The sequence below is a fragment of the Phoxinus phoxinus genome, assembly GCF_949152265.1.
Source record: "Phoxinus phoxinus genome assembly, chromosome: 3".
Lineage (NCBI taxonomy): Eukaryota > Metazoa > Chordata > Actinopteri > Cypriniformes > Leuciscidae > Phoxinus > Phoxinus phoxinus.
The window spans coordinates 19,451,676-19,476,543 of record NC_136878.1 but is presented as its reverse complement, the minus strand read 5'-3'; the positions used below and the strand labels follow the sequence as shown (position 1 = coordinate 19,476,543).

Below are 24,868 nucleotides of genomic sequence, written 5' to 3'. Positions count from 1 at the left end.
CTACGCACGACTATTGCCTATATATTTCTGCTAAAATCTCAGTGCTACGTCAGCTTATGCATAGTATCATCCCATAGCATATGTGTGTGTGTGTGTGTGTGTGTGTGTGTGTGTGTGTGTGTGTGTGTGTGTGTGTGTGTGTGTGTGTGTGTGTGTGTGTGTGTGTGTGTGTGTGTGTGTGTGTGTGTGTGTGTGTGTGTGTGTGTGTGTGTGTGCGCGCGCGTGTGTGTGTGTGTGTGTGTGTGTGTGTGTGTGTGTGCGGGTGTGTATATATATATATATATATATATATACACACACACACGCTATAGTAAACACATTTCTATTATACTGTATTAAAACTAGGCTTTAGAAGCTTTAAATACCTTTAGCGTAAAGACAGATTGTATCAACATTGCTTAATTTTCTCACAATTTCCATTCACAGTGCTCTCCTGGAAGTTGCAGTGGCCAATTGTATATGCATGCGGAAGAGATCGAGCATTAAAAAAATCTAATTCAACGTTTTTTGGACATGTTTTAGTTTTTATCTGCTTGACCTGTTATTTTATAAATAACAAACTACAGTTTTGATCACTACACAAGCTTCTGCTGCTGGTCTTCTGAGATGTCTGTTATGAACTTGTATCTCTTATGGCCTTTGAGCTTAATGTCACCATAGAGAATACTTTTGACCTTTTGTAGTAAGTAGCAGTTATGAGAAAACTATATTACTCTTTCTCTCTTTTTTTTCTTCTTTGCTCCATTCGCTCCCTATAAATATCTGACATTCCTGCTATGCTTAAAATGTGTATCAAGCTTTTTTGTAAAAACACTAGGAATAATACTGAGATATGAAATTTGTAAATCAATATATTAGGGTTTCATCTAAATTCTGCAGGTAAAGAACCTTGAGAATGACACTTTTTTACTTTTTTGCTTTGAAATGATAATTTACATCTTCAGAGAGATGTGACTAATAGGGTCAAACTGCAGTTGTCCTTTCCTTGTGATATCTCTGCGGCATCCCTCTCTCCTTAGACTCTAGGAAAAAAGCCACTTCCCTTAAATGCTATTAGAGGACAGATACGACCAAATGGAGGGAGGCTGATAGTGATTCAGATCATTCACAATCTTTTGGCCTTGAATGTTTACAGGTCAATTTCTGCCATGCACAACGAATGGTTTGAAGTTTTCTGTTTTTTCATATTATTTAAGAACACACACACACACAAATCCAGTCCTCATATTGTGCCCCAGCAGGTACAGCTCTCATCCAACATTAATTGACCTGAGGGACACTAAGGACTTTTAGGGCATGTATTTCACGCCGTCCTGATAGAACACCAGGGAAACAGGAGGAGAGAATTGCTTTGATGTGATTCATTTGTGGAGGACAGCGTGCCATACATCACCAATGCCACACTGAGTACATGAGTTTTCACTCTATAAACAATATATCGCTTAAGCAGAAGCAGTTTTAATCATCCTCATCTCTTGTGACTTTGTTTATCTTACACATAAATGCTTGATTTATTTCACAAGCTATCAATGCCACATTTTGCAAAACATTACATTTACTATTTAAAATTGAGTAAAATCATTGCATCTACAGTATTTAATTATAAAAATGTTTAAAAGTTTAATTTCCAACCAGAATGCCACAATACATTTAGTAAACAACAAACTGCTAATTTACCAATTGTTGGCAGCACATTCATTTTAGAGGCTTTTTCTATCATTTAACATTAGTGAGTCAATTCAAGTTTGATTCATTGCCAAATCACTAGAAATGTAAAGCATGATACCTGCATGTTTTCAATCAAGCTAAATAAGGTTAGTTTAGTTAGTTAAAGGTTAGTTACGTGTAAATGAGAGAACACTAATGAAGTAAAATGACGATGCCAGCAGTGGGTGGTTACACTAGATGTGTAAAGAGATTAGATGAGGCTGAATCAAAGTCAAGGCCTATCTTATCTGATCAGCTTGATGAGAACTGTACACAGGCGCCACCATTCCAGAGCAACTCTAAATAAATGATGATAACAGCTGAAATGTTCTAATTGCATCATGAGGACATTTACATACTGTGGGGGTCCTGTAGGACCTCAGACCTCATGTGAGCAAAACACAGAGCCGACAGTAAACAAGGACATTCAAGGACAACATCCAAGCTGTGCTAACTGCAATAAAGCAACACTGCTCATAATGATGGCAGAAACAATTTCACCAACCAACACAATCTTCTTATGGTTTACTTGATCTCCAGTAAAGACTACAGGCAGTTAATAGTGAAAACCTCATAGAGAAAGTGCTCTTGAGGTTGAGATTAGTCCAGCCAACAGTGTCATTGTTGAGTATTTAGAATGGAGAGGCTCTGGGGGAGAAATGATTTCAAAGTGTTTTATGCATTTACATATAGAACTTATTTTTGTTGTTCAAAAAAAATTAAACACATAAACGCTGCTTACATATGCACTTGACTTGACTTGACATTGTTTTAAATATTTACTGAAAAAATCAAATAAGAGTGATAGTCAGCAACATTCATGTTCAAATGAGCTTATTTTTTCCTATGCTGTGATTGCAGTGCAAAACAAAGAAAGTTACTGTTGTTTTAGGAATGTCATTAATGTTTGACCTGATTGACCTTTAATAAACATTGGCAAAAAAAATATCCCGAAGATAAGGTGACATGATGAATATGTTTTATTTCAATATGTCAGACTGATTTCATGCTATGACTGATTGGAGACTTATTTGCATTAAGTCATATAGTCCTGTTCTCCTGAGAGGCATAAATATATTTAGCTGAGCACATTATTTGGAAGGTTTATGCATTCACCAGGAATCTTATGCAAAATATATTCTTAAACTCACTTCCTGAGTGATATCTGCATATTTAGGAACATTTAAATGACCTTATTATTCATATTACTGAGATGGGATGAAAAATTATGTGAACAGTTACAGTGTTCATAAAACGGGTTTAATATCGTAAGCTTAGAATTTTAAGGTTCTATCTCCGTTTAGGGTAGTTCTGAGATATTGAGCATCAACGTTTTTACATTCCATCTGGCAAAACTGAGATGGAACATTTTTATTTTATTAATAACTACTAAAAAACTTTTTTTTTTTCTAAAATAACACCACACAGGCATTAATAAACACCTAATGGATCAGATTATGTCAAAAACTCAATTTCGACCAAAAGTGGAGAAAGAACCTTATAATTCTAAGCTCACGATAAGTAATTGTGCATTTATTTCAGTTTTAAGTGTGATCAATTGAGAAAACAACTTTCACACTATAATTATTAAGAGACCCAACTCACCAGACTCAAACCAGAAGAATCGGGTCAAACAATCACAGTGCTTAAATTATTAGAGCATATTTCACATTATCAAGACACGCTGAGCTTCTTTAATGGGTTTGTTTGATATAACTCAAATCATTTCTGGGCTGAAATTAATCATTGTCCTCTACATGACACAATCTAAGTAATAAATCTCAAGCAAATATGCCTTAGTGAAACCGTTTATTAGGAAATTTAATTTAGAGAGTAATACATTACATTTCTGTTGACAAAAGACATTAGAACAGAATAGGAGGTACAATCAGAGACAATCACGTGGCAGATTGTGACATATAATGCCATGACATCATATTTCTCTCTGCATGAAAATTTGAAGGTGATGGGAAAATGTATTTGTTCAGAATATAAAAAATAAGTTTATATGAAAATATACATCACATGTATTACCGTGCAAGTGACAATTAGTCCAGTTTTATCATAAACTATAGACACATTATGCTTAATAGACCCCAAGTTTTTTTCTCTCTTGATAAACTGATTATATTCTGGACACATGAGGATTTCTATAAAAAAAAATAAAAAAAAATGCCAATGAACAGTCATCCGTGTAAATGCCTCTCTAGGCAATTACAGAGGCAATCAATATTCCCAATAGCGTTTGGGACAGTAAACGTTTACAATGCAATACAGGTTGCATTTATGAGGTTTTGAAGTATCTCTCTCTCTCTGCTCTGTTAGTTTAACAGATTACATTTATTTTTTCATGCTGTGAAATATGGTACTGCTTTGTTTTATCAATGATGTTTTTGTCTGATGCAAGCAAAATTGTTAACAAGTCAAAGGCATGAGCAGATATTTTGCCACATCATTTTATAGCACTCAAAAGAAATTGTGCAAGAGCACAAAACATCTGAACAGATTCTACCACTCCAGTTGCCTGATCCAGTTTGCTATAGTACTGGATCGTTTTAGAAAGACTAAAAACGTAGGCTGAAAGATCTAAGGAGATTTCAAAGAGACTATTAATTAAACAATAAAAATGAACACGTCACAGGCAATTAAACCAAATCAATACATGCATCTCTACTAGGAGTGAAGAGGAATACAAGAGCTGTTTATAAAACTTAGAACGTGTTTTTTTTTTTTTTTTTTCAACTTTAGAGACCAGCCAACATCAGTAATCCATTGTGCCCTTGACCAAGGCATGTAACAAGGCAAAATAAAGTGGATTAAAAAAGTGGCTACTAAATGCCAAGTTTCTAAGTTAGAGCCTTAATGTTTGGGCAGGAAAGAAAAAAATGGAGTATAACTTCTCCACCATATTCAAAGGCATGCTAACTGCTTCCAGACTTAATGATGGCAGTTGTCAGATGGACATTTGAGAGACATTGGGAAAGATGCAGGTGCAGTAGAGAGAAACCAGTGCAGAGACAAGCTGTCAAACAGTTCAACACCACAAGCTGAAAGCCTAGACAGGGAGGCACATTCTGAACCAGAATAATGAGCTGCTGCCTGCCCTCAACACATGCAAAACAACCTTCATACAGTACACATAGAAACGATTACTTGTGCAACATTTCTCTTTATTTAAAATCCAAGTGATAATGCATAAGAATACACAAACACACATTTTATTTTAAAATACATATTATATTTTATAGATATTCTAATAATATCTGACTTTCTTGTGCAGTTAAAAGAAAGACACCACTTGTCAAAGGAAAGCGCTAAGAATAGGCCTAATATTTCCTCAATTGAAATCATTCAGAGCTGCAGTTCTGCTCTACTCTATTCGTTTTGCAAGTCACAAAAAATTTATTATAAAATGTATTTAGCCTACAATACTTCATTAAATGATAAAGACCCATACACAGCATAGAGTAGAAACCCTGAATATACACAGACCGACCCTAGAACTTCAGATCAGTACACACTCAATAAGTTACAGACAAATAACACAAATAAAGATAAAAGCTTTTAGGGAAATTGAAAGAGTTTGATTGAAAGTGAGCTTTGGAATCTAAGCGCATTTTAGCGCGCGCATATAGAGTGGGCGAGTGACTTTGGCTGAAGGGACATCATGCACCAGGCGCTCGCGCATTCGTGGATCAGACCTCACCGAGGACACATCTGCGCAGACATTTCTTGGATTTTTGTTTAGCATCTCGAGCTTCCGCAAATAAACTGTAACAGTAATTTCCAGTAGTAAATCAACACGTTATTTGTTGTTCTGTAATGGAGGATCCCTTTTTTTCGTGTGCTTTGTCATTTATTTAAGAACATGCCACATTTTCTCCGATATACCTAATGGACAAAAACGATTAGAATGTTAGAAATCTCGGTGATTGGAATTCTTCAGTATATTCTGATTTGTATAACTCGAGACCGTTTGACTACCTGTAGGATTGCATCAAGCGCGTGAGGGAGGCGGTGATGCCCAGGAGGTAATGCGCATTAGTATAATGTGACACAATTCGGGGTTTTTCTTGCACTCGAACGGAGGTTCCTGTGGACATCGTGTAGATTTATTCCCAGTAAATAAGCTAATGGAGCCACCGTAATCGAAAGGAGAAACGACAGCACGTTGTGTTTGAACAGCCATTGGGATGCTCTACGTTTATCCTTCAAACCCAGTTGAAGATGTGCAGAACAAGGGGGACATTTCCCGCAATATACGCGTACCATACAATCTCCGTCTGAATGGCAATACTTGAATGTTTGAATGTTTCGTGAAATCATATGGCAATAGTTTTTGCACCTGATGCAAAGCAATCCGCAATCGATCGAATGAATTATCATTTCTGCATGAGTGTGCAGAGTGACTAATAGCACCTGGGCCACAATAAGACAGGATGAAGATGAATCAGACAAGCGTTTTGATTGTTGGCTTTGAGCTTCCAGAGAGCGCTCTGTAGTAAAGTTGCAGTGGCCGAACTACAGGTGCTATATGAAGATCAGGATACAAGCGTTGGTTTGTCCTCGCAGAAATGCCCGTGCGTGCTGTGACTTCCAGGTTCATGTACAGGGGACTTTGCTCTATTCCAGATATCCTCTCCTACAGGGCTCCCGTCAGCCTCCCCGAGGATGAAGTGGAGGGTAAGTGATATTTCATTTTAAGTTAAACGGAGACGTTATCTATGGGGACAGTACTTTGTGAATGTTGGTTTCAGCACCACGGAGAGCGCCCTGCGGCAGCCTCTACTGTCCACGTGCTTGTTTTTTTCCTTCACACTACTGATTTATTTTATTTTATTTTATTCATGTAAAGGCTACCACGAATTGTGCATATTTTCATTTAGATTATGCTGGTTTTGAAATGAGCGTATGAACAAACGCCATCACATGGAGTTCAAAGCTTGCAATATGAAGGGTGAAGGTGGGCGTTCATATCTATATACAAATGTCGCAAATGACTGTAGTGTTTCATCACTTGTATGACATTCAGCATTTACAAATAATACAGGATCTTTTGACAAAGTCACATTTAATAAATGACAAATTGCTAATCATTTATGCTCACATTATATAAGATCAATGTAAACTATTTAACAAACCATTCAATTCTGTCCAATCACATTTTGTGTGATTTTATACATATTGTTTCTGTGTACAGCATTCAATTATGTGCATGCATGTGATACACAGACCTGAATGACAGTTCCTGAGAGATAGAGGCATGTCTCTTAATTTTTCCTTAATTAAATAGTGATATGGGGAATTTCTTTAAAGCATTTTCTTTTTGTTTTAGAATATGAACTCAGATACCACATGTAATCTCATGTCTGCTTTAGCAATATTGAAGTCCATAGTGTCCTATTTTTACACCATGTTAGCTGGACAAATATAGTTTGTTTTTACACCAAAGAGTGTTCCCATTATTTAAATGTCAACAGACTATTGCAATGATTTACTTGCAATTTTGCATTTTTTCTATAATATCCACTATGAGGATGTCATGGCAAATGAAAATATGGCTTGTCAAATGAAAATATCTTCAGAATTACATAAAAATGTACTTGTGACTATTATTAATGACTTTTAATTACAGTTCTTAATGTTTTATTTGATTGTCTCCTGATATTTAAAGGACACTCATTCATAGCACTCATTTATCCAATTTTCCCCCCTGTGATTAATTCGGAGGAAGTCAGAAAGTGGTTCAACTTTCCAATCAGGCATACTGATATACTTAATGGTACCATTAATATTAGAATCATGAGGCATTGTATGTTGTGACGTGGCATTGTATCTTGCGCATCTGCAGAGATCCGTGAAGCCTTTAAGGTGTTTGACCGTGATGGGAATGGATTCATCTCCAAACAGGAGCTGGGAGTAGCCATGCGGTCTCTTGGTTACATGCCAAACGAAGTGGAGCTGGAGGTGATCATTCAGAGACTGGACATGGATGGTATATCAGCCCTCACAAACATTTCATGTTTTGGCCACACAAGCTCTGCACATTTCAGCAGATAGCATTCATTCACTAAATTATGTGATATTTTCTGGATCACTATTAACTCGTCTTGTTCTGATTAGATCTATGCACTGTTATGGGAACATTTATCAGAGAGGTATTGCGGAATTGCAAATTCAATATGAACCAACTGCAAGAGCAAAACAATTCAATATTGTAATGCTTATTGTGAATCATTGAACAAAGGCCTGATGTTTCTGATAACGACTCAAAGATTAGAGTCTGGCTGTTCTGCTGGATCAGCGCAAGATTACGATCTCCCACAAGAAAGGGTAACAGTGAAGCTGGTCCGTGTGTTTCGTATCTTTTATTTTGCAGGTGATGGTCAGGTTGACTTTGAAGAGTTCGTAGCACTTCTCGGACCAAAACTGTCTTCAGCTGGTATGCCTGACAGGTTCCACGGAGCCGAGTTTGACTCCATATTCTGGAAGGTGTGGAGGTTTTCTTTGAAATAATCTCAATTATTTCCCCCATATATAGTCACTCTCAATGATTAGTTCTGTCTGGCTTCGGCTTTACTTTGTCCCATTGTTCTGTGACTTCCTGTGATTACAGGTGGGAAAGAAGATTATGATATTCACACTCTACAATTAACTTGCTGACATTCCTTTGGCAGTAATAGCACTGAATTAAAATTAATGTTGAAAGTAATGCTTCAGTCCATTAAAAGGCAATATTCTCTTAAATGTGCTATTTAGTATAACGCATCTGTGCACTAGCCGCTGATCATTTATAGTGGTTATATAATCATGTACAGGAACATTCAGAATTTCAAACATTGTTCCTTTAATGAAAAGGTCACTTTTACTCTTCTTTTTCCTTGTGTCATTAGTGTGATATGCAAAAGCTGACTGTGGATGAGCTGAAGAGACTCCTGTATGACACCTTCTGTGACCATTTGACTATGAAAGACATTGAGAACATTATAATGACAGAGGAGAGTCACTTAAACAGCCCCGAGTGCCAAGTAGATATTGACAGTAAGTATTCATATATTAACAATTCTCAGAAGAAAAAAAAATTGTGACAAACATGATATATTGACCTTGACCTGTTTGCCTCTAGCATATGCGTTCCCTGTGTGTGCCCACGCATCCGTTTCATTATGAAGTGTCTGGGCATTATCATGTCAATCAAAATTGTCTGTCAACTCCATTAAAAACCCACGACACTGAGGCCATCGCTGTAGTGTAGAAAAACGGTCTATTTTTAGCTGAAATATATGCTGTTGGTAGTCCTGGGGAAATAAAGGAGCTCATAAATCTGTTTGAAGCAGGATAGTGGGGAGTGTATCTGCAAATGAACTTGAGTGTATCTGCAATTGAGAACTTGCACACCTCACCTTTGGTAGAAAAATCTATTTTTACTGAATACCAGTAACTGTTACATTTTCATTCCTTTTTGTAATGTTTATACTCATATCTAAATGAGGCAAAAAAAAATCTAAAACCCACTTGAGGACAAAGTTGAGAAATATAATGTTCGCCACAGCAGCCAGATCATTACAGTGTGATTGCGAGTGTGATTACTTTTAACAGCTTAATAAACAGCAAGTTAAAGCATAGGCCTACATTTTAAACACAATATTGGCAGTTTTCTGGTTTGCAAGTTTGTGTAAAGTTTGTATTCGGTTTCTAGCGTTTATTTGTTGAATGAATGATTTAATGACTCACGCACACTAGGATGTCTGAACACATATTAAAAAAAACAGTAGGCGAAAATCACCCGGATGACCTACTTCCACCAAGATTTTGAAGTGCGCATTTAATAAACACTTTACTATCCCGTGAGGCCACTGGAGAGGATTTGTGAATGGCGGTGGAGCGACGCAACATTACTGTGACAACATCGCAGATGTAGTAGGCCCTACGTCCGAATTTCATTCATCCTACCCATATATGGAACATACTTGGTCATGAAAAAAGTTGCAAACCAAATGTAGTAGCTACTATACAGTATGTGATTTCAGACACAGCGACAGATTTATTGATTCACTTATATAGACATTCATTTGTCGCCACCTACTGGTGAAACTATGTAACCTACAGAAACAGGCACTGAAAAGTCTACTTTAAGTGGAGTGATACAAACAGAGAAAAGTCCTAGAGTTGTTGGACAATCAGATTCAAGGACCGATGTTTTATAAATATATATCTGTTGAAAAAAAAAATCCATCTATAATAATCTTTTCTCTTCTATTTTTCTTCAACTTGTCCTCAAAGCAAGTCCCATGCAACAAGTCAAGCACACCTGTGTGCGCAAGAGCTTGATTTGTGCCTTCGCCATTGCATTTATCATCAGCGTCATGCTCATCGCAGCCAATCAGATGCTTCGAAGAGGAATGAAATGAACAGTTCTGCTTCTAAGACAACAAATGACTGATGAAAGGAAACAAGGTAAAAATGCAAAAAAGTCCAAATGTAACTAGTTTCTAATGATCATAGTTTTACAGAAACACCAAAGGCTGCACTTTCATTCTACTATAAACTCAAGGTAAAGACAGACTGTTGTTGGACAGAAAAAAAAAGAAAAAAAAGAATTAGCCCAAAACAACATAGGCCTAGTTTAAAAGTGTCATGGTCATAGTCAAAAGGTCAAATTAGTAATGATCATTGTCCTATAAAATATTACATGTTTTCTTGGCTTATGTTACAAAGTAGACATCTATTATAATGTAGCACATCATACTTCAAATTATATTATATTGTATAGTTGTAATCCACTTTATATTAACACTGTGTCAGAGTCATTATATAACATGACATTATGACATTGACAAAAATATTTCCACAATTTGTAACAACGTTGTGTCAGCGGATCATGTATGGTACATAGTTTTAGATACAGTATTTATTTTACAAACATGGTCCCAAACACCACCGGTTTCACCTTTTGGGATATTTGTTTATACAGAAAGACACATGACAGATGAAATAATATTTGTCTATGTCACCAAGAGTAGTTAGGCTCAGAGCAACTAAAAAAAGAAAATGAATGTAGAAATTTACCAGTAATAAACTGTGAAAATAGAGTGTAAATTTGGTGACAACCCAAAGTGTTACTGATTCTAACCTGTGCAATTGTCTTTTGTTAACTTGCAAAAACAGTATTTCTTCCAGTCTTGACCCTCAGGATTGTTTGTTGTCAGATATTTTATTAATTTGTCTACTGGTTGTGTGAGAAAAAGTATTGTGAAAATGCCTGAATATTACAGACTATTCAGATTCTATGTTTTTGTCGATATCCTGCAATATAACTGTTCTGAGTGTTAATACATATGATTACATATTTGCATGAAATGTTTCCTAGCATTTTGATAACATCAGTGTTGTCAGTAAATTAGTCTGTATCAATATTATCATTATTTTCTTCAACAATGAGTGGTTTTCATTGTTTTGGGGTGTTGTGATCAGTATAATGTTCAATTCCTTATTTATAAGTCACGCCATTAACTTTCTCTCATCATTTACTTGGTATATGGGTAACACTTTACAATAAGGTTTAATTTGTTAATATTGATTAATGCATTAACTAACATGAACTAACAACGGGCAATACATTTATTACAGTATTATTGTTTGTTAATGGTAGTTAATGAAAATACGTTAATAAAAAATGTTTGTTCATTTTAGTTCACTGTGCATTAACTAATGCTAACAAATACAACTTTTAAAAAAAGAATGTATTAGTAAATGTTGAAATTAAAAATGAACTAAGATTACTTAATACTTTTGAAGTATTGGTCATTCTTAGTTCATGTTAAAGGGATAGTTCACCCAAAAATGAAAATTCTGTTATTATTTACTCACCGTCAAGTTGTTACAAACTTGTTACAAACGCATACAAAAAAAGTTGTATGCGTATATATTGAAGAATATGTGTAACCAAACCGGTGGTAGACCCCATTGACTTCCCATATTCTTTAAAATATCTTATTTTGTGTTCAGAAGAAAGAAATGCATACAGGTTTAGAACAACTTGAAGGTGAGTAAATAATGACAGAATTTGATAGAAGTATGAACCCATATTGTAAAGTGTTACCCTAATATGTCTCCACATTGTCCTGGCCAACAAGAAAATTATAGGTTAAGTTTAAAGCTTTCATTTCTTTTAAGTTTATGCATTTATAACTCAAAGGGAATGAACCACCAGTACACATCATTCAAAAGTACTTTTTTGAACCTAATAGCTTTAAGTTTGGTGTGAGTTAATGGTAACAAGCAATATTTGGCTTATGCATACTCTGAAATAAATGTATGCATCCAGCATATCTGTAATTTATGCATTTGTCAGTAATCTCAGTGCCTCAACAGTAAGTTGGATGGTGTTATGTGTGTATTAAGTTTGTCCAAAGTCTATATTTTTGTGCACTTTCCCAGTATTGAATTCACATGTGCTTGTGCTAGATCACAGATGACACTTAATTGATATGAATACGTTTTCTCTGACTGAAAAACAATAATATATGTCTGTCATGAGTAAGCATTTAAATGAATCTGCAACTGCATATGATTACAATTTTCAGAGTATTGCATTAGTTGAACGAGGTTGTAAAGTGAAACATATCATTATACATGTAAGACTTGATTCAGAGAAATGTTACATTACAGAAGGTATTTTTAATGTGTAATCAGCAAACTCAGACATTCTGACTTGCTGCTTTGTTTACACATGAAGGTAATGCTGACATAATGGCACGACCTTTGCGCAAGAAGCAATGACGAAAACCTGTTTCTTTGCAGTTGCATGCATTTGTAATTGTATGATGTTGTATTGTGTAATGTTAAAGTCAGCCTATGTTCTCAAAATATGCAACCTATGCTTTTTGATGACAATTTACTGTGATATACAAATTGAGATACTGATTTCAGGACATCAGAAACATATCATGCTTTCGATTTCCAAAGCTCAAGCATGTGACCTGCTGTGCAAATTGTTTTTTAAACACAATTATAATTTAATATGTTTTTTTCAATCAGAGTAATAAATGGGTAAGACTCCTAGAATTATATGAAATATAGTTTTATTTTTGTATTTTCCCCATATTACTTTAATATAAATTAATCTTATTTCACATGGAAAAATTACAGCACATTTACTTAAATGACATCTATTGCATTTGACTACACAATGGCTGATACACATTGGCAGTTACAAACTAGCTCACATAATTATATTAATGTAGTGATGTAACAGTAATATATACAATGTAAGTAACTTTATATTGCATCAATGTAGCCCTAGAACACCATCTTGAATCTATGATGTGCCAAAAACGTGCTGATGTTACATTTAAATGTACCATGTGAACAACTGAATTAAAACAGTGGTGCTTCTTCTTTGGTCTTTTTCATTACTCAACACGTTCTATATTCTTGCATTTGAGAGCAAAATCAAATTGTGAGTATCAGAGACATTACAGAAATCACACTGTTAGTGCAATGAGTTTAGCTGAATTTATTTGGTCAAATTTCCACACAAATACACTTATAAAATACATGCTTTGCTAGAACGGGTCTGCTATCTTTCTTTCTTTTTGCATGTGCTGTATACAACTGATGCTGGTTACTAAACTACTAGACCAACTACTAGACATGTTTTTTTCAGACGACTAATTTTATCTTTGCTCCAACACGTATCTAATAGGACTTTTCATCACCAGGTCTGTAAATCTAATTCATCGCAGTCAAGCTTAACATTTATCAGTGAAGACAACGGGAGTTTACTAAGTCCATGCAAGCAAACAGTACAAAATGTCCCTGCAACAAGCAATCAGGACTGAATTGAAACCGCTTGCCTCATCTGAATTTCAATCTAAACCACAGAAGGCAGACAAAAACAATAGCGTTCAGCCTGAGAACACTCAACTTCTTGATAAAGCAACCAATTATGTTAACTCCTACCTGAGCGCCTTAACAGACACAAATTACAACTCCATATTATGAAATTAATTGCACTGAATTTTTCCAGAATATATTTATATAAAAAAGCTTTTTCTTTCAGCATGCACTTTAATCTCTATTGATATATAATTCCATACAAATATGTACATTGATTTCACTTAAAAAAAATGATTAAATGGTTTTGTAACAGTTAGAAGCATATTCTTGGAGGGGAAAAAAAGCATTAAAAAAAAGTTTTTTTTTACAAACTCCATTTCAACCCCATTCATTTTGCAGTGTAACTTTCCAACCACCATTTGGTGGTGGGGGATGGAGAGATGGAGGAAGATCTGGAATAGACAGCAGATACGGAGGTATCTCGATGATCTCAGGGCATTCTTCCTCTTCTATCTTTAAAACTCTGAAAATAAAAGGAGTAACAGGTTAAACGGCTGAGCTCAAGAGCATGTGTGTGTATTGGAACCTATATGCAGGTAATTATGCAAATGAAACAGCTGCAGGCATCTCACTTTAATGTGTCAAGGTGACCTCTAAAACAAGATTGTTCATGTATTTTGAATGCTCTGAAGCACACTTGCACCAAAGCAGCTGGAATTCCTCATACATAAAGATAAGCAACATGTTCAATCATAACATAAAACTGGTTTTAAAGTCTCTCTGTATTTACTATAATACTGAACCCCAAAAAACAGATAACATAGGAGTTTATCGCATTTGACAATAATTATTTAATTTTCAAATGAATTATCAGAAATATATATGGAGCAGTGTTCCAGTTCAAATTGGTTCGATTTTTTAGGGAAATTACCGTACATTTTGATAAACGTAGCTACGAATAAAGCGGAACATTCAAATCAGCGTTGGTGCTGCCGCTGACCAGGGAGAGATCAGCTGTCATGTATAGGTATGAAATAGCTTTACAAAAATTATCACAGAAGTGCTGAGATAAAGTTTATAGTTCATAATCAGATATAAACACTTAAGTATACAGTAGCAATCAAAATAGAGTTAAAAAAAAGTCTTTATTTTTTTTGTAATAATTCATTCAAATCCGTTAAATATTTTTTTATAAATATAATTTTATAAATTAAATATATTTAGACTGCAACAACTAACATTTTGTCATCACCGCTACCAAATTACATTATAGCTGACAATTGTGATCTCGGTTTCAAACAAAAGAATTGTGATTTTCAATTTCCAGCTCACTGAGTAAAAACAGCATAATAACCTCATGTGATGAAACGGGTTGTGAGAATGAGGGGGAGATCAACTCATTAATACCCTTTCAATTCTGAACATGTTTAGGCAGCAACATGGTTTTTAAAAAACTCCAATGTCTATGGAAACATCCTCAATTTTTTTTTATAAATGATAAAAACATTATATTTTAACCATTTGAGCCACTGTTTAAAAAAAAAAAAGCATAAGTTAATATTATTACAGTGCTTAGCATAAGTGAACACACCCATGCTAAAGTTGACTGTAAAGAGGAATAAAAGAGAAAAAAACATATTTTGGAAATTTATCTTAATGCCTTAAAGGAGAACTCCGGACAATTTTTAAGTTATTCTTGATCGTTATACCTTTGTGAGTACTGTCAATAGAAAAAAACCCCGAACTGGATTGATGCTTGCAACACGGAGCTGCTACCGCTAATGCCCAGAGCTCCCACTCAGCTAAAGCGGCAGTTATGGGGGCATATTAATAATGAGTGTTTTTGTGCCAATTAACAGACACAAAATGCAAATATAGCTGCAAGCAGCAATCACCGGGGCCAAGCGCAAGCAAGACGACGAGACATGCCAAAGTGGCTGGGAGTGTGAGACCAACTGCAGCTAGGAGCAATTGAAGACATTTAAAGATGAATTTTGGCAAAATGGTTGAAAAATCACAAACAACAACTAAAAATATGATTATCACTTTCGACCAATAGGTGGCGCAATTACGAAACTGATGTGATGTGGTCAGAGTGAAGTGAAAATGACACATACAAAGTTTGGTGTCAATATGTCAAGGCATTGCAGATATAAAGCCTGAATAGTCATTTTGGCATCATGCCTCAAATTTGCATCTGCGGTATACAAAAGCGGTTTTGTCTATCGACACGAAATCCATAACTTTTACTCGGCACGGTCTGGAGATGACACGATCCGATTTTGGTGAAAATCGGATGTTCGGTCTAGGAGGAGTTTGAAAAAGTAGGTTTTAAAAGAAAATAAAGATGGCGGACAGGAAGTTTGACTGACTATGGCAAAATTGGTATCGATGGTTTCAGCATAACCCAAGGAATCTATTGAGATCAGTGTCATTACTATAGGAATTCTATATTCAAAAGTTATTAGCATTTTTGGAAATTTCATTATAACTTTTGACCAAAAGGTGGCACTGTCTCATAATCTTTTGAGTACATTTAGGGCCTTGTACTGATGACCCATACTGAGTTTCGTAACAATACGTTCATGCGTTCATAAAATACAGCATTTTAGCACATAATTCAAAACGGCCGACAGCCAAAATGGCCGATATGGGAAGATTATATATCAGTCAACTCAGTATGACGCCCTGAATCTATCGAGACCACTTTTATGATTTTTGGACAAACCGTTCAGAAGTTATAAGCAAAATAAGCAATTTTTCATATCTCCGGACCAGTAGGTGGCGCTGTGCAGAAACGCAGCATGTAGCCTCAGGTCATGCTTGTGACGACATGTACCAAATTTGGTCTGAATCCGACAAAGCGTTGTGGAGATACAGTCTTACGTCTGTTTTTGCAAGTGCTACGTAAAATGTATTTGCGCGGTATTCGAGAACGGTTATTCGAATCAACTTGATTTCCATACATTTTTGTCGTCATGGTCTGGAGATGATCTGGTTCAATTTTCGTGAAATTCGGAGCAACGGCCTAGGAGGAGTTCGAAAAAGTAGGTTTTTCGGAAAATTCAAAATGGCGGGAAAACTATTATGACGGAAAATGACGTCATAGGGTGCAGTCGAATCGTCATGAGCTCAGGAATCAGAGGAAAAAAGAATTTTTGTGGTTCAAAAGTTATTAGCATAAACATGAGTAAAACTTTGGACAGCTGGTGGCGCTAGAGGGAATGAGTTGGAGAATCCAAATTTGCTATGGTGATAGTTCAGGCTGTCCTCTATCACTGTGCCAATTTTCATAAGTTTCCCGCAAACGGTTCTATAGGTTGCCATAGACGCCCAGTCGGAAGAAAAAGAAAAAAAAGAAGAAGAATAAGAACCGGAACAGATACAATAGGTGCCCGCACCTTCAGTGCTTGGCCCCTAATTAAAATGTCTGTCCAACATGAACAGGGTCCTTACATGACAGCAAGATGGGTTTAGCAACTTAGCCATTGTTTAAAGGGGTCATGACATGGTTTTTTTTATTCCATTATTATGTTCCCTTAGGTGCAAATATAGTATTACTATAGTTTTTTTTACAAAAAACTTTTAAAATGTAGTGATTTATGACCTTTTCCCACCCTGTTTCTCATCCTCTGATTCAAACAGTCTGTTTTGGGGGTGTTTCCCCTTTAAGAGTTCAGTGTTAACGCCCACTGTTATGATTGGCTAACGTCAGTGCCTATGCATCAATTATTAACGCCCCCAGCCAGAACATTTGTGGATTCGGCGCAACTGTTTAATAGCGGGTGATGCATGCGAAGCGATGGCTCTTGCAATGATAAAACCTTATTATGTTTGAGCCGGAATCAGAGGAAAATGAACCATCACCACGACAACGAAGACTGGATCAGCCCGTGTCCACATGGAAAGTGAAACTATTTTGAATTAATAAAAAAAAATTAACCCGAGACACTTGAAAACGGATTATTGTTGCATAATTATCCTATAGCTTAATTTGCTAACAGTTTAACATTATTTAACTAATTCCAATGAAATGATAGGGTGTACCACGGACAAAAATGCATGCACAGGCCATATTTGAAGATGCAGCATTGATAAAGGCAACATTTTTAATTTTCTATCACATGTAGGCCTACTAGAAAGGCGACATATTTTCAAGATTCTCTTATACAAATGTGTTTATATTAGCCATGGTAAAAAGTAAGTTTGCGTCGTCGTTGTTGAGCCCAGAATATTCGGCACAGACTTTTCTTTGAGCAACAGTTTTCTGGCAAAGCCAAGTATCATATTGGGATTTTTTCCTCAAAACAGTCATCCTTAAATGTATAGAACACTGCCGTGACTGGGACGTCCGCAAAAAATAAAGTGCATCCATTTTTTCCCTAACGACTGGATCTTTCAGCGTATTTAAAAAGTAGTTTAAAGTTTTAAATACATTACTTACAGTTTGCGTCGTCGATGTTGAGCCCAGAATAGACGGCACGGACTTATCTTTGAGCAACAGTTTTCTGGCAAAGCTCAAAACAGTCATCCTTCAAATGTATAGAACACACGCTTAAACTAACACTGCCGTGACTGAGACGTCCGCAAAAAATAAAGTGCATCCATTTTTCCCTGACGTCTGGATCTTTTGCAGCGTATTCAAAGATGTTGTTTGTCCACATCCAGGAACAGCACATCTGCGTGGCATCGTAATTTCCCTGTACACAGACCCACTCGCTGGACGTCGACTGAACGCTTGTGAGGCGCGCAGCGGGCGGGCGCGACAATGATACGAAATGAGCGTAGTTGCCTTGCGCTTAAAGCGTAGTTGTCTTGTGCTGGAGGCGGTCATATGCAAACGCCGGTACGTCACTTCGTACCGTGACGTCACTTCTTACCATGGATCCAGAACGAGCTGTATTTAGAGCTTGATTAAATAAATGATTCGTTTATAATGGGGAGGACGTCTTAAGCTATGAAACTTGCAGGACGTTTTAATGGTGAAAAGACCTCTTATATACCAAAAGATCAAGGCAAATTTGGTTTCTCATGTCATGACCCCTTTAAATTCACCTAAATAGTGTTTTAGACGGCTAGCTGTAGTCTCGCGCTGAAGTCCCTGAGAACTCCCGTTGTATTGTAGCCGGGAAAAGGTAAATAGTAGGGGTGTAACAATATATCGTGCCACAATATATCGCAATACAAAAATGCAACAATACGTATCGTGGATAGTGACAATATGTATCGTGGATAGTTCACCCAAAATAGAAATTACTGTATAAGAAAAAAAAATTTTTTCAGAGTTTTAGTGTCAGTACTACATTAAACTACTATATAATGTTGATTATAATGTATAATAATGCAATGGTCAGCTTCAGAATCATGAATATTTTTATTCTGGTGTCACCATTGTCCTTGAATTACAAGCACCAAGTCCAAACCTGTTCATTTAAACCCACAATGTAATATCAAAGTTAGCATTTTAATCAACAGTACATTTTTTGTTAACCTTTTATCATATGTCTTGGGAGTATCGCAATAATATCGTATCGTGAAATGAAGGTATCGTTACACCCCTAGTAAATAGCAGTGTGCAGATGGGAGGAGCGTTGTGTGTGTGAAGAGTGATGATCGGAGTTGCTCACAAATGAAGAAGAAATGGTTCGTAACGTAACTATGGAGAATATAGAAGATTTTGAACACATGGAAGAGGCTTTTGAGTTTGATGGTCGTCCTTATTTATTCAAACCCGAGTATACAGATGAAGAACTAGCCTCACACTCTTTCAACAATACCTTTTCCCGGCTACAACGGGCGTTCCCACGGGACTTCAGCGCGAGACTACAGCTAGCCGTCTAAAACAATATTTAGGTGAATTTAAACAATGGCTAATTTTTAGAGGCAGATTTTTATTTTGAAAGACCAGTTATTTCATGGATGCAGGATACTATGCATCCTGATAATCCAATCTCTAGGTACGGTGAAGGGTATGTGATGATGTGGGGCTATTTTAATTCCAAAGGCCAAGGGAATTTTATCAGGATGCATAGGGGGGTGGAAAAATTAAATTTGTTTAATGTTATTATAGAAGATGTTATATTTAAATACATCTGGAAAAAAAAAACTCCAACAAGAGCCCCTCCAGTGAATCTCAGCCATTTCCAGCCCTGCGTCCGAGGAAGAGAACTTATGGATGCACCGATACCACTTTTTCCAGACCGAGTCCGATACCGATACTTTCATTTTTGGTACTCGCCGATACCGACACCATAACCGATACCTGTATTTTTAATTTTCAATTAATTTTTAATTCATGCATTTGTAATTTTTAAATGTATTGGTAGAGAAACCAAAAGAATATAAATCATATTAGTTGTTTATTAAATTTAAACTTAATTTGATCATCAAATATATATTTAATGCACTGCATATTCATTACTGTATAAATTAAATATAGATGGATCTTTTTGTAAAGTTAAAAAAAGGTAGCCTATTTAGTCTGATCTTCACCTTCAAGACCGAACGCACGGACCCATTTGAATATACCGTCTGTTCACTTGAGATATAACAGACTTTGTTTATCAGGATACTCGCCAATACGGGCATTTTTACATAGTTTTGTGTGAATTCATCCGTACAAGCGCAAGACGTGAAAGACTTCAATTCAGGATTCGCGCGCTGAGACGCTGGTTTACGGGGCGCGCGCTTTGGATGTTTGAAGTTCATGTAACTTCTTGACCTGCACATGTCCTGTAATAATGCAGGCAACCACTCGTCGGTTAAACATAAATAAGGTAACAGTTCATATTTTGCTTGCATATACGATTTAGTTTTAATCCAAATAAAACGTGCTGAGTGAACAATCAGCAATCAAGAGCATTCAACAGAAGTGCGCGCTCTCTCTCTCTCTCTCTCTCTCAATGGTCAGTTATCGTTAATAATAAGCTACATGCCTCGTTTTACTTTCTTTGCCATTGACATCCGACTGAACTACAAACTTTCCACTGACGTCTGATGCACTCGACCAGCTCGCGCGTCTGTGCCGCGGCGCGCTCAGTCCACTGCGCGTTTTTCTCTTATCAGCTCGCGGACCACAGCTATATAGGCGTTACTATATTCTCTTTAATATTTCAATAATAAGATAAATTTACTTCATAAACAGCCTTCTTTTTTATCCCCATTACAATTTCTGTTGTCAGTGATTCTTTGTCTGGACACAAACACTGTACACACGCTGCCTGGTATCGGTTGTTGGTATCGGGGCGTTTTTATGAGTACGAGTACATGAGCTCAGTATCGACCCGATACCCGATACTGGTAGGGCTGAACGATATTCGGTTTTAACATCGACATCGCGATGTGCGAGTGAGCGATAGAAGGGTAGTAGCACAGTAGCACCAGGAGACATTACATGCGCTTCATGAGGCACGCACGCGCGCGGTCTCTTGCTCTCTCTCCCTCTCTCTCCCTCCCTCTCTCTCTGCCGTGCACGCGCTGCGTGGTTTGGAGCACAGTCTCTGTCTCGCGGGCGCGCTTGCTCTAGATTCCGGAGATTTTAACTAATTCGCGGGCATCAGTGAGCCGCTATCAATATGCGGGAGACTCCCGGAACTTCCGGGAGACTTGGGATGTCTGTATTTCTATACTGAAATAATATCGCCATTAGAATTATTGATTTTTCATTAGGCTATTTTTTTGGTGCCCCCTCAGCTCTTGATGCGCGTGGTGGGAGCGGCGACGCTGACAGGTGGTATGGTGTAAAGCTGCTGTTTAAATGTGACCGGCTTTTCTGTTTACAGAAACATGTTCTCTAATCTGTTTAGAAGATTTCATACAAAATATATTAAAGTTTTATATCATTTTGTTTATTTCATATGATTATGATGACCAACACCAACACTGTTTTACTTTGGCACTTTGGCTAAGAAAAGTTGACTTAAAAGATTGTGAACCAAAATGCTTTAGTTGTTTTATAAAAAATATATTTATTTTAAGTTATATTGTTGTAAACCAATCAGGGGGTTGGTGTAAAGCTGCGGTTTTATTTAAAAATGTGTTCTGCTTTTGTGTTTACAGAAATGTTCTAATTTTGGAATAAAATATTAAGTGACCTTTTTGTCACTTGTAATGAAGCTTGCTTATTAGTGAAATTATTAATATCATGGAATGGTAATTATTGTCTTTAGTCTGGAGTTATGGCTCTCAATATCGCAATATATATCGTTGGGGAAAAAAATATCGCAATGTAATTTTTTTCCAATATCGTGCACCCCTAGATACTGGTATCGGTGCATCCCTAAGAGAACTGATCATTTGTCAACATCAAAATCAAAATAAATGAGACATGAGCCCGGATTACCCATCTTAGTGAATGAAACATTAATTGGAAACAATCCAGCCTTTCCAAATCACCATTCTGTCCAGTATCCTGCACCAAGTACCTTCCTGATGTCAAAGCAGCTCGTTTCTTCTCTCTTCTGGAGAGCCATTCATCAATGCTGCGCTTAGTAGATGATCTACCTTGTTCAGGGTCTTCCTTCCGTCGCTTTTCATCTGACAGGAAATTACAACAATGTACTCAGTTTAACAAATAGTGAAAATGTATAAGTGTATGTCAACAGCCTGATCAGCATTAAGCATGCTTTCTCAGTCAACTTTAAAAGATGGCTTAAAGATAATTGATACACCTAAAAGGCATCAGGAGATCACTGTAGCACCTCACCATCAATCTTTTGCTCCAGCATCTGCATGTAGCTCTCAGACATGTGTGAAAAACGACAGTTTGTACCAAATACACACTGTCCTGGAAGGCAGCGAGAGAAACAAGCGCACTATCAGGTTCATAAAAGAAAACATATTCAACTAAAGAAGCAACACATCGGTTTACTCTGTCAAATGTCTTACCTGTAGTAAGAAACTTTCTGCAAGGCTCCTTTCTCCGCAATTCATTCAAAACTGTGGCAACATCTGAAAATAAAAATTGAAAAAAATTAAAAATCGTTCTAAAACCTCCTGCTGTTGTGTATTGTTTTCTGTGAGTGAGTCATTCCTGGTATTCAGAATCAGTGCCTTTTGGCCATCATAAAATGTAGAAATTCAAACTCAGTTTTTAAAAGACAATTTCGTGTATTCATGATAGGGTGATGTAAAACATTTGAAAAATTATTTTGGTCAGGCTTGGGTAAATACATTTAACCATTTATTAAACAAAATAAATTAAATTGAATTGGAAGATCAAAAAATGTCCACCCTGTTCGGGACAAATTAACAACAGTTTCAAAAACTTATGAATAGTAATTTAGTATTATACTAATAGTAAAAACTACTTTTTCCATTTAAAAAGATATCAGTTAATAAGTTATCAGAAAATGTGCATATTGTGTGTGAATTGTACTTCTCACAAACACATAATCTTAGGTTTTCAGATTCAAATGCCTAAAAGGCATTTTTGCATACTTTTTAAAATACTGCATTATTGATACTCCATTATTTGCCTGATTTTACGACATTATTGTTAAAAAGATGCTAAACAGGGTGGACAGTGGACATGTGGTATAAATAATGGATGATTTCCTATGTCTCACATACAAAAAGTTTACATAATTAGTTTAGTTTGAACTGGACTTAGATATGAAACAATGTGTAAAAAATTGCCAAAGAACTTTAAATACACTACTTCAACTTTAAACATAATATAGGCCTATTACTTTCACAACTATGTACATTCTCAGTGTCCACTCTGTTAGGTCTTCTGAGGGGACATTCTGACCTAAAACCAGCCACTGCACCGTGTCTAATAAAAAAAAAGCTATAAGGTTTATCTAATTAATAATTGCATGTTTTTTAAAATTGCTTATTTTAATTACATTTTTATATTTTTTTCCTTAACAGGGTGGACATACTAAGGTTGACCACATCAAATTTGAAAGATAAAATTGGTTTAAAAAAAATACAATTAAAATAAGTCTCACTTTTCCAGGTTGTTTTCCTTCCAAAGAAGTGATGACAGGTTTATGGTATAATAATTGAAAAGAATATATACAATTGGGATACACATGTCTGGGAACATATGGAAAATTGTGATATATGGTGATTCAAAATCCTGTAAAATGTCTCCAATTATTTTTTAAATAATGCTTAGAATTCAAATTATGTTATTTATGACTAAGACAGGTTTAAAGTTGATATTGTTCAACATTTTAAGGCAGTAAGTTTAGACTGCGGCCACAAAAGGCACCGAATCCCAGGAATGCCCCGAGTAACTTACCTCTGAAGTTGTCAAACCAGGCTTTCTTCGCCCGGTGGTGCTGCACGCCGTACAGGTGCTTCTTTCTGTTGTGTTGGTTGTCCTGAAAGCTGCGGTCACAGTAGTCGCAGTAATACCTCTTCCCCATTGTTCTCAATGCAGAAAAGACTGCAAATCAGACCTAAATTAAAATAAATGTTAATTAAGTAAACATAAATATATATATCAATATGAATTTTCGATGTCGTCTTCGATTAAACCAGGATTAAACACATGTTACTTTTGTCAGCCAGTTCAATATGGCGGCAATAATAACATGCTGGCTGCGCAGACTCAGAATTAAGCGACGTATTTAGGGCCCTCTAGCGGACAAACGCCTTCTTCTCATAGCTTCTTCTTCTTCTTCTTCTTCTTCTTCCTCTTCTTCTTCTTCTAATGGTGTTAAATGGCGGTTGGCAAACCAACTTTCGGTGCATTACCGCCACCAACTGAACTGGAGTGTACATACATACATACATAACACTAAATTCTGCAGTCTAATCCTATTTCTTTAATATATTTTATAATAGCAATATATATTTTAGATTGTTCTGCATGCTATTTCAAAAGGCTTTTCATATTAAATGATCATATGTGAAACACCCTTCTTACTTCCTTAATAAGTTTTAACCGTTCTTTTTCACATTCTGTCTGATCACAATAATTCACTGACCCGTTTCATGTTTTCCTATTTTAAACATTGAATTATTTAATCTAGTATCCCCTATTCGAATCAGACAAACGCCTCATTCCACATTTACATTTGATACTGAATTTAGTTTGAAAAGACAACAATTGTTGGTGTTTTTAGTCATCAGCTAATGTGCAGACTATCTTGATTATCTTGATGTGTATGTCTGTGTCTGTCAAAAAAAGCTCCATAAACAGAATAGAAGCATGTAAAAAAAAAAAAAAAATCATAATAGACATAACTACCATACATTTTTAATATTTAGGTCTGTTATTAATGTATTCATAAGATTACTCTGTCTGTGCCATATGATCACAGGACGTGAAATGCACAGCAATAGTTAGTTGCATAATTGATGTTGC

The 24,868-nt window shown here is 36.1% G+C and overlaps 2 protein-coding genes across 3 annotated transcripts; one reads left to right on the top strand and one right to left on the bottom strand.

The window, feature by feature from the left end:
• Positions 1–5,391: 5,391 nt before the first annotated feature.
• cabp7b (calcium binding protein 7b) lies at positions 5,392–10,747 on the top strand. The gene is made up of 5 exons (XM_079605988.1): positions 5,392–6,390; positions 7,559–7,702; positions 8,087–8,199; positions 8,601–8,748; positions 9,991–10,747. Exons 1-5 carry the CDS (start codon positions 6,282–6,284, stop codon positions 10,116–10,118), a joined length of 642 nt encoding a protein of 213 aa, XP_079462114.1. The 5' UTR covers positions 5,392–6,281; the 3' UTR covers positions 10,119–10,747.
• Positions 10,748–12,775: 2,028 nt separating this feature from the next.
• Positions 12,776–24,182, bottom strand: zmat5 (zinc finger, matrin-type 5). 2 transcript variants are annotated; one of them, XM_079605989.1, is made up of 5 exons: positions 23,798–24,182; positions 22,435–22,497; positions 22,253–22,333; positions 21,972–22,083; positions 12,776–14,071 (listed from the first exon to the last, which is right to left on the bottom strand). In XM_079605989.1, the coding sequence occupies exons 1-5, from the start codon at positions 23,922–23,924 to the stop codon at positions 13,927–13,929; spliced, it is 528 nt and encodes a 175-aa protein (XP_079462115.1). In that variant the 5' UTR covers positions 23,925–24,182; the 3' UTR covers positions 12,776–13,926. The 2 variants fall into 2 exon arrangements, with proteins under 2 accessions (XP_079462115.1, XP_079462116.1); XM_079605990.1 differs by having other exon boundaries at positions 13,207–14,071; positions 21,890–22,083; positions 23,798–24,139.
• Between the last annotated feature and the right edge of the window lie 686 nt (positions 24,183–24,868).

Excerpts from the sequence above, each read along its gene's own strand:
- cabp7b (XM_079605988.1), top strand. The coding sequence starts at position 6,282 with ATGCCCGTGCGTGCTGTGACTTCCAGGTTCATGTACAGGGGACTTTGC. Across the intron at positions 7,703-8,086 it reads TCAGAGACTGGACATGGATG|GTGATGGTCAGGTTGACTTT; the intron begins GTATATCAGCCC and ends TTTATTTTGCAG. Across the intron at positions 8,749-9,990 it reads GTGCCAAGTAGATATTGACA|CAAGTCCCATGCAACAAGTC; the intron begins GTAAGTATTCAT and ends TTGTCCTCAAAG.
- zmat5 (XM_079605989.1), bottom strand. The coding sequence starts at position 23,924 with ATGGGGAAGAGGTATTACTGCGACTACTGTGACCGCAGCTTTCAGGAC. Across the intron at positions 22,498-23,797 it reads CTGGTTTGACAACTTCAGAG|ATGTTGCCACAGTTTTGAAT; the intron begins GTAAGTTACTCG and ends TTTTATTTTCAG. Across the intron at positions 22,084-22,252 it reads GCTGGAGCAAAAGATTGATG|ATGAAAAGCGACGGAAGGAA; the intron begins GTGAGGTGCTAC and ends ATTTCCTGTCAG.